At 35.3% G+C, this 10582-nt stretch overlaps 1 protein-coding gene across 2 annotated transcripts; it reads right to left on the bottom strand.

Annotated features, from left to right (window-relative positions):
• Positions 1-1045: 1045 nt before the first annotated feature.
• Positions 1046-4209, bottom strand: LOC133861262 (UPF0481 protein At3g47200-like). 2 transcript variants are annotated; one of them, XM_062297008.1, is made up of 3 exons: positions 4138-4209; positions 2911-3000; positions 1046-2553 (listed from the first exon to the last, which is right to left on the bottom strand). In XM_062297008.1, exon 3 carries the CDS (start codon positions 2499-2501, stop codon positions 1086-1088), a length of 1416 nt encoding a protein of 471 aa, XP_062152992.1. In that variant the 5' UTR covers positions 2502-2553; positions 2911-3000; positions 4138-4209; the 3' UTR covers positions 1046-1085. The 2 variants fall into 2 exon arrangements, with proteins under 2 accessions (XP_062152992.1, XP_062152991.1); XM_062297007.1 differs by having other exon boundaries at positions 1046-2547; positions 2934-3000.
• Positions 4210-10582: the final 6373 nt, after the last annotated feature.

The following is a 10582-nucleotide window of genomic DNA, read 5'->3' as shown; positions in this document are numbered from 1 at the left end:
GTAGAAATTTCTAGACTCCGGCACCAACCGATGTTAGAATCTAGCTTGTCTGAATCCGACGATAGTTGTCGGATTCTGGTGATGATCGACTGGAGCGTGAAAGTCAATTGCGTCATTTAAAAGATGGTTGATTACGCCTGTCGTGTGGAAAAAATGATTTATGCTTTTAAAAAGCGTTAATCATTTTTCGAAATTAACTAAGCATTTTTTGTCAAACGGAAATCATTTTCTAGTTGACTATTATTTTCGCCCCCACCAAACACCGAAAAATGCTGAAATCATTTTCTAGATACAATTTTACGTCGAAACAAACAGAACATAAGTGAAATGGGAGGTAGAGAGAGGGTTCGAAATTAATATATTCTATTTCAGTTAGATATTCAACGTGTTGGATCTCACCTATTAAAATGTAGTACTCTAAGCCCACACGTGAAAGAGAGTGTTAAAAAATTGATTATGTGATTAAATTTACCTCTTCCAACCAGTTTAAGCTTTTGAGATATTTGATGATTTAATATGAAGTTTCTCCTAATTAATATGTAGCTTCTTCAATATTAATTGTGAGGACTTGAAGAATAAATCCTTGTATTTTTCTTTTTCCATTCAGCATAAATGAAAGCAGTTAAGCTTAATAATAATAATAATGGCTAGAGTTCTTCTACCTTTAGTGTGTGAAATACCTATTGAAACCCGAACGATAGCATTATCGTAATTAAGAATCAATGAAAAAAGCACCAGATGTTTTGAAAAATAGAATTCTTAAAACTGAAAGAAAAGGAAGTGCAAGTGAGAAGTGAATCCACCTAAATGTAGTAAAAAGAAAGAAATGCATCCGAACTAAAAGGCTAAAGCAATATTGGGAAGGGTGCTCGTATTTCCTTAATTACTGTAAAACATTTGCATTTGCAATATTTATTCACGTTAATTTGGTTTACACAAGAAAGACTCTAAAATTACTCTTCTTACACATACACCAAAGCAAACAATGGCCCTTAATTTCTTTTCATAATTGACATTGGAAAGGACATTATAGAGAGACCAATCATAGAATTAACAAGTTTTTTTTATAAGGATAGTAAGTAATACTATTTTTTCACGGCGTATACAGTTTGTACCAAGGTGAGGATCAAAAGGATAACAGCGGCCAATGTGGAAAGAATAGCCCATGGAGTGTTGAAATAATTTCGCACAAGCGCTCTGCGCCATCTAGGCCATCTACGTTGGCAAAAACTATTCACTTGCCTGCTAAGGTCTGTGTAGCGGTAGTACACATAAGCGTCAAGGTAAAGCTTGTTGAAGAGCTGGGCCGCATCGTCAGGATTTAACCAGTTATCAATTATCTTATTATCACACAGAATATCCACGTCCTTGGCAGTATTAATGAGGCTGGCTAGAAGTATGGCATAGGAAGTGATCCTATCATAACGGTAGCTGTGACATTGTTCATAGCTCATGAGATTTCGAAACACTGTTTCTGTTACTTCGTGAATTTGAAATGGAGGAATTTCAAGAACGCCATCATTAAATTTTACATCCAATATGCTTTGGGACGTACTCCTTTTGAATTTGACCCCACTCTCCACGAGGCTGGTAGCAGAAGGCACGAATTCCCATCCACATGGTGTTTCCTGACTTTCTTCAATAGTTGATATCCCTAGCAGAATATTTGATGAAGTTTTCACTTTCCTAAACAGAGTACTTGATAAAGTTGACAACTTCCTGAACAGATCAACGAAATGCTTGATGCATTCGAAATTGATACTTTGAACCGGATGGGAATCAGTGCTTGATAAAGTTGATAATTTCCTGAACAGATCAACAAAATGCTCGATGTCTTCGATGTTGATAACCTGATTCGAGGGAGGCATTCTATATGATAAATAGGTGTCATCAAAGAAATTCATGGCAAGTATAATTAGGGGATTTTCGTCGTAAGAATCCTTTGTCAAGTCGAACAAAATCTCAAGTACCATCCAAGGTAATTGGTTTTCTAGCAATATTAAGTCATGGCTTAGAAATTGTCTCATATATGACTTGCTGAAAATAGGGTCATGTTCCTCTCTAAGTGACAAATAAGTTTTCTTTAGGAACAACTCAATCAGAAAGCAACCGTCAATTACCAAAATTTTCACAAGTTCTTCCGGACTGTAATCAATTGCATCAGCATAACACTCACGAGCGTCTTTCTCCACCTCCATGATAGAACTGATGAGAGTTTTTAGGATTGTATCCAGAGAGCCTGATCGAGAGATAAGGCCTTGCAAATATTTGGCTTTAATTTTTTCTGTGGCTTTCAAGTTTGGACAGCCATGATGAAGAGGCCCAATAGAAAATGCATTGGGGATAAAAGCTTTTTCATTATGCCTGTAGAGAATGGCAGGGGTTTTGAAGATGCAACACTTAGGCGAAGTGAGTGAATCATGGGACATCATATCTTTTATTGAAGACTCCAAGCGCTCGATATCAATTCTAACACTATCTCGTTCTTCGTTCACAGCCATGCATATGTTGGATTTGTAATTTCTTCTCAGTTTTTGCCTCCTAAAGCTGTTTCTAATTTTGGAGTGACAAAAAATAAAGTAAAAACAAAACAATGAATATTTAGGCACAATTCTCTTCAAATAGAGTTGACGAAAACAAAAATATTACCCATGCGCTTGTGAGCATAGCATGCATTCAAAGAAGAGATTAGTGTAACACTAACAGCTGAAAGAAGATGTTCTAAGTTCATAATAGCCCATGGAACAGAGTCTGTTTTGCCCTTAATGTGAGTGAGAAGAATGTGTAGGTCATTATATATTTCCTTGCTTTTGAAAGAAAAAATTAATTTGACTTTGTTAATTATGAGAAAAAGACAGTATAACAAGTGTTTCAAATGGAACCAAATTAAGGCAACAATAGGTAGCATACAAGATAAGAATGCAACTACTTGCCGGTTCCACCACTCTTTGAATTTGGTTTTTGGTTCCGATAACGAAGTTCCAGTCTACCTTGAGGATCCTGCCAAAAAAAAAGTTCATATGGGTACGTACCCATCAAAGAAATTTAAATGAAATTCTAAGAATAGTTTTAAGATTGTGTACAGTTCTAGTCAAGAAATCCAAAAGAAACAAAATGATGATCAATATATAGCTCTTATTTATCCCAAAAGGAAAAAAGAAATAAATAACTAATAAAAAAAATGAATAGTTCTTAGAAAACATGACAATTCTCCAAGAACAAATCTCTTTGGAGAAGTTAAAACTCAAGGGGAAACCTCACTTAATTTCTTGAATTTTCATCGCTTTTGCAATATCTTTTCAAAGTTCTAAAACTTTGAATTTAGTGTATTGAACTTTCAATTTTTTGCAATACATGCCACCTCTTCCGTTAGGTTTTGGGGTTAAGTCAGACCCGCAAAAAGGGTAGAAAGACCTTTATACCCTTAGAATTTATTAAAATCCAAATTTACCCTTAATTATAAATTAAATTTAAATTTTTTTAGAAAAAAAAAAAAAAAAACCAAACTTGACCCATGAGTTGTTTCTATGACTCGTGGCCAAGTTGGTTGTGATACAGTAATGACATTGCAAAAAATTGAAAGTTCAATATATTACATTAGTTTTTGAACATTGAGGAAGATATTGCAAAAATAATAAAAATTGAGAAGAATTAAGTGAAGTTTCCATAAACTCCTCTTACTCCTTTCTTACCTTTCAGTCCTTTTCATAGACACAAAGCTAAGATATGGAATATACATTTTGCATGCTTCTTTGCAATATACGTTTTAAAAACTAAGATTTGATATTAATTGGAGTTGAAGTAACCCATTACGATAAATTGGATCAGATTTTGCAATGAAAGATCTTACTCTTAATTCACAGGATAATTAATTGGTATAATAAACAACGAGAAATATAGATGCTTAAACTAATGCAAAACAGATTTTACTATTTCTATAGAAACAGGTTTAGCATAAAGAAAACTCCATAGGCCGGGTTCATCATTTTCAAAGCACAAATGAGTGAGCTTCATACTAGCACATTGAAGATCATGATAAAAGAAATTAGATTGAGTAGCAAAAGTGACGAGCTTAGAGAAAAAATCTAAAGCCATGAAATTAAATAGATAAGGGGAAGGAGATAAAAGGATCCCCACCTCAATCTTTGTTCCCAGCAAAATATTATTGATGTTTGAAGCTAGTGCTCCCTTTCCCCGCGGTCACGTGCAATATTATTGATGGAAATGGAAGTAGTGCCAACTACCATATATATCATTTTATAATGGTAAAATAATTATGAGTGTATCATGGACAAATCAACCACTTATAATTGAGAAATGTTATTATTTCTTCTCATGTCTATTTCCCGTCCAACTTCATCCATATTTTTTCAAATCTACCATTGTGAACTACTTTTATTTCTTTAGATGTAGGGTACAACTTTTGGTTGTCTTGATATTTTCATAGTTTAGAGAAAAATAAAAAAATCTGATTCAAGTGATTTTTTAAAATTTTTTCTCCATATGAAAAAGAAAATGAGAGCTAAAAAAGCTGGTAGTAGTGTTCTAACAAGAACAATTATAATTGTCAATTGTTAACTTAATTAATCTTTGTCAAAGTGAGGACTTGTAATATATGCATGTTTATGGTCCTGACCGACCGATGACACAATTATTGATAACGTGTAGACTTGTTGTTGGACCAAAACCAACTGATCAAGAAATTGTGCAGCTCGTGCAGCTTGTGAGGCACAGCTGTCTTGACCGCGTCTTCATATCATGAAAACATTTGGATTAGAGTAATGATTCACTACCACCTAAATATACAACTTTCTACCACCTTGTCTATGTGGCAAGGTGGTCCCCCACTTTAATTTATTTTTAAAAAATAAAAAAACTCAAAAAGTAGTGGGGACCACCTTGCCACATAAGTAAGGTGGTAAAAAGTTGTATATTTAGGTGGCATTGAATCATTATTATTTGGATTAAATACAATTTAGCCCTCTTAACTACCATCCTTTTTTTGAATGGCCTCCCAAACTATCAAAACTTGCATTCTAATCCTTTAAACTATCAACTCCTTTGAAAATGGCCCACTCCGTCAATGTTTCCCACCAATATGGATGCAAAACACTACATGTGCCACACACGACTCTAAAGGACCAAAAACTAAAAAATGCCCTTCTTTTTAAACATAAAATTACTAAATTGCCCTGTGAAAAAATAACACGATACTTAGTGGTATAAGACCACAATATTACGAAAATGCCATTGTAGATCATAATAGATCTGCTCCACCTTCACGGTACTTCGTCCCCGTACCGCGTCTACTCTGAACCCATAAACAAGCTCTTCGCCACCAGCCCGTCTCGACTGAGCAAGGAAACAAGTGCTCCGAGCCGAACTGGAACTCGTCGCCCACACGATCCGGTCCACTTCGCCTTGGATTGTGTAGTCGCTAAGGGTGGATGGTGTCCTCGCTAAGCTCATATTGGTCCTGCAATATAAGCAAGGCATCAACAAAATGCTGCTTGGCACCACCACTGTTCTCACGTGCCTGAGTGGTATAAGATCACAAAATAGTTAGTTCATGCAATGCCTCAAGTGGAAGGGTGTTCACCTCTGTTTTTATGTTCTAAAGCAGAGGTGAACAGAGTATCTATGCCAAAGGATTTTCGCCATCAAATCTGGGCAAATCAAGGTACAAGGCCTTGGTATGTATTTGTACTTCACCCCTTTGAATGTCATGAATCTCATCCTCCTGATACCACACATTTCTTCTCCATCATCGATCTCTCCGTTCTGGGTCATGGTTTCTTCTGTCTTCTCATTCCTCCATTCTCTTTGGGTCAATGGAAGATGACAGCATGGAATGGGTGTAATCATTTTATCGTAGCTTTCCTTTTCTGCGCCTCCGCGAACCTGCTGTGCTCCGTGTTCAAGAACGGAACTGAATTGAACTGAAGTGTTATTCTCTGTTTCTTGATAATTCAGTTGTTTCTCAAGCAAGAAGCTTCTCAATACTTGTTGCATCCAGAGAAACGATTTTTGGTTTAAAATTACCCAGGACCATCCTTCTGAATCTTCCCATGCGTCAGTGATGGGAGCTCCAAGGGGTGGTACAGGGAGTGCAACTGGATCATGAGGTGCTGCAAGGTCATTAGGTGGGGGACATATGTGGGGCTCAGCTTCATTGATTGAAGCTCTAAGAGAATTCTCATGGCTGGAGAGTGGAAAACGTATGGAAGACGTGTTGAGTGGGGCGGCTGGATCAGGACATGTGGAAGGTGGAGCACTAGGAGGCAGTTGAGGTGCTTCAGAATGATGGACACGATTTTTGGTTTAAATCGTGATGTTCAGTGCTATAACCCAAAAAGATGCATGCATGTTTTGGGTCGGTAGTCAAAAAAAACAAAAAAAAAAAAAAACAGATTGGAGTCATTTTTCCTTCCGCGTGCATCAGACTTCACAATTCTCAATCCCCCAAGATTACCGAAAACCCAAATGAATTTGATGAATGATAAGAAGAATCTAACCAAGTTGATGCACTTAGAAAAAGAACAGAAATATTATCAAAAAAGCATTTAGAGAAACGATTTTTGGTTTAAAAATACCCAGGACCATCCTTATGACTCTTCCCATGCATGCATGGCAAACCATTTCCCATAAAATTGTTTTTGTACAAATAAACTGTAGTTGCATTTGAGCAACTACATTATTATTATACTTTAGTTTTGTTTATAGGTTAATGACTTAATGACAATGTTCCAGGCTACTTTGGGAGCCAGATGGTAATGGGAGTTCTCCTGTGCAAATTTATGCCAGAGAATCGAGTAAGCTTATGCTGGAAGTTCTTAAAAGAGGCCCCAGAATAAAGGACGATGGAGATATTATATCTGAGAAAGATACTGCTGCTAATGATACAGTCTTTGATATATTTGGAGGTCACCGGGCTTTTATTGAAGCAGAGGTGGCCGAGGAGCTTCTAAAACCACTAAGGAAACCAAACTTGTATTAGTGTATACTAAGATTTGTTTCAGTAATAGAAGTTTTGGCTTGTTTTAGTAAACCAAGCTACTGCAGTCCTCAGGTTTTTCAGGTCATCTATGGTGATGCATTGGACTGAAATCTAGTCGGTGGGTCGAAGACCCACTTCGGCGAATAGCGGTTTCAATTAGAACAAGACCCACGTCGACAAACTCGTTTGGAAGGGCAAGAACCCAGCCTTGCAGATTTCACTATGCAGGTCAGAGAGGGACAACGTGTGGATTCGGGGGTGGACCCGACATGAATCCTCTCTTTATCGGGCCAAGGTGAACAGGGTAAAACAGAGGAAGTGAACGGGGTGGCGGAGAAGAAGATCGATGAAGAAACAGATTAAAGAAGACGATATTGATGGAGAAGACTGAAAATGAGAAGCCACGTGCTGTTGCGTGTAGGGAGAGGGGTATTTTCGGGTTTTTGGGCTAAAAGAGTCACATGCCAAGTTTTTGTCCACTTAAGACGGCACAAAGTGACAGATGGGGCTAAAAAATAAGCAATTGGTATTTTGGGGGCCATCCGGAGAACGGGTGGTAGTTCGGAGGGTCATTCGGAGAACGGGTGGTAGTTTGAGAATTTTTTTTGTATTTAACCCAAAACATTTTAAAAGTTAAATTTTATTGAATTTTATAAGAAGTTTAACGATATAAAGATATTGTAGGGGCGAAGGTCCTTACCCAGGGGACCAATCGCTTGCTTTTCCGTGGCGGAGCAATCCACTGGCGACTGCTTCTCCAAATCGCACCATTCCGCCATATGCATTAGCCTTACGTCAACGACCTTTGCCGCATCTCATGAACCTGAATTATGACCCAGAGACCAGCAACCCAAGGCAGAGGCGGTTGCTCTTGAGCGCACCACATCCGCGAACGACAGAGGGCCAGTTCCCTTTCCCATGCCAGCTTAACACTCTTCAGAGAACCACCAGAAAACGAAGACCCATCTGTGGCTCCAAGAGAATCCAGACCTTTGCTCATCTCCCCAAACACTCGGCTCCAACCCATCCTGTCCCTTCTACTTTCCCATCCTTCTTGTTCGACGCAGACAAAGAACCAAGCCCACAACCCACCGTGGCTGAGAGGATCCCATCAGAGGAGATGTTTCCACGACGATCCACCGAATCAGAGAGAGAAATAGAAACAATTCCCAACTCACCAGATAACTTACGATAGCCCCATCCACCGCAACCCTCAGAGATAAGAATGATCCCTCTACGACCACCCAACCCATAAGTTGTCGCATCTAAGAACCGACCAGCTTTATTTTCACCTCTACGGGCAATCAGAAGTTTTGACCCTTCCCCAAAGGAGGAACTTTCCATCACAAATATTCCCGAAAGCAGAAGACCAACCCAAGAATGATCGCATAATGACTAACAAAGAAGACCACCCAGACGCAAAACCCACCGGCAGACACCCCAGCACGAACTAAACTAACCCAACCCAAGAAAAGGCCTGAAGCACGAAAACTCACACTCCTCGCACCGAACTTGATCCCCTCCCCTTTTTTTTTTCACTTCTCAAAAAAAAAAAATCAACTTCAAAACATTCTAACTTTTTATATCACATCAACAATTTTTTATTATTATTTAAATAAAAAAATCCACTACAATTTTTACTTTTCCATATAAATTCTTTATACTTTATATTACATCAATCACTTTTTACTATCACTCAAAAGAAAAAAGAAAAATAAAAAATCCTCATACTTGAGGGGAGGGGGTTGCCAAACAAGATCACAAGTAGGGGTGTAAATGAGCCGATTCTAAGCGGGTATTGGCTGTTCAGGCTCGACTCGTTTATGTAACAGTGAAGCTTGAGCTCAAGCTCGACACCGACACAAGCTTAAAATTTGAGTGGCTTGCTTAAAAAAATTTACTGACCGAGCTCAAGCTCGAGCTCGGCCTGTATCATACAATTCAAATTATTTATTTTAGCAAAAAAAATAATTAAACCTCATTTAAAAGAAATTAAATATTTTTTAAAATTAAAAAATATATAATTTTTTTTATATATATAATTAGACACTTAATAATAAATTAAAGTGAAGTATGTTATTTGCACACATATTGACATATTATATACAAATTATACACACAATGCCCTTTATTAGAATCTTAAACTGTCTTTCCCTTTTGGTTTTGTCTTGAAATTTTAAAAATTCAAGAGCTAGTCTTAAAGAGATCATGCAACTAATAGTTAAGGAGAAAAAATTAAGAAATATGGGTTTATTATGTAAATTTGGTCAAGTGACTCAAGTCCATTCCCAGTTCCCATATAATATTTGTATTTTTCAAGATCTTTTATAATTATAAGATTTTAATTTAATATTTAATCTTAAAACTTCATGAATTATAATACAACAATTCATAATCTTAATAATTACATACTTAATAATTAAGTTAATATAGATATAAATATAATCATAGTCTATTAGTATCATATAATCTAAATATTATCATATGATCTCAAACAAAAAAGTATTATCATTTGATCTTTGATATTAAATCATGTGGATCATGTGATATAACTTATAAGTATATTATATATAATGATTCTATTGATTCATAAGTATTGAATTATAAAAAATAAAAATGTAACAATAGTCAATATAAATATTAAGTTAAAACATTAATAATGATAATTATTATATTTTTCATATGGTCCTATACATATCTAATGATAGTTCTTAGATGATCATATGATTCATATCTAATGGTTATGTAGTACAAATGCATAATGTTATATCATATTATCTAAATTCTAATGATAACACCTAAATTGTGACTATAATTTACACATTGGTAATTTAAATCGCACCAACCGACCAATCCTAATAACTTAATTTGGGATTATATTAATTACATTGTCATTATATATGAATAATATGATTAAGTTTCAAAAGTGTCATTATATCATTTGATTAATGTGAATTCATACTATGTATGCAATCTATATACCTAATAATTGTATCTAGGTATCTAAATATAAAATACTTAAGCATTGTATTTGTATAATTATATGACAATATGTTCTATAATTTATATTTATAGCTTGATTGATAATTATATATATATATATATATATATATATATATATATATATATATATATATATATATATATATATATATATATATATATATATATATATATATACACACAAAATTTATGATTGTGAATTATGAATTATATCATATCACTTGACTTATGAGATTATAATTTATTTGTGATAACATTAATCAGTATAATCATTATAAGTCATAATTATCATAATTTATAACTATATTTTAATAATATATACTAATATCATATGATCATATGATTCATACCATCTAACAATTTATATGATCTTAGATCTTGGATTACGTGATGACGGTTTATGTAATGATTCATAAGTATCGAATAATAATACTTATAAGTAAATAACATTAGATATAGTGGATTAGTGATTACATGTCATATGCCACAACGTTATATTATGAGTTAAATATAATTCACCCCCCCCCCTCTAGGAAGTTGTCAACCATTTTCAATTTGGCTACAAAAGTTTAAAAATTTGCA

The sequence above is a fragment of the Alnus glutinosa genome, chromosome 2 (assembly GCF_958979055.1).
Source record: "Alnus glutinosa chromosome 2, dhAlnGlut1.1, whole genome shotgun sequence".
Taxonomy (NCBI): domain Eukaryota; kingdom Viridiplantae; phylum Streptophyta; class Magnoliopsida; order Fagales; family Betulaceae; genus Alnus; species Alnus glutinosa.
Note: the sequence above shows the minus strand (reverse complement) of the source record. Positions and strands in the feature narration are given on the sequence as shown.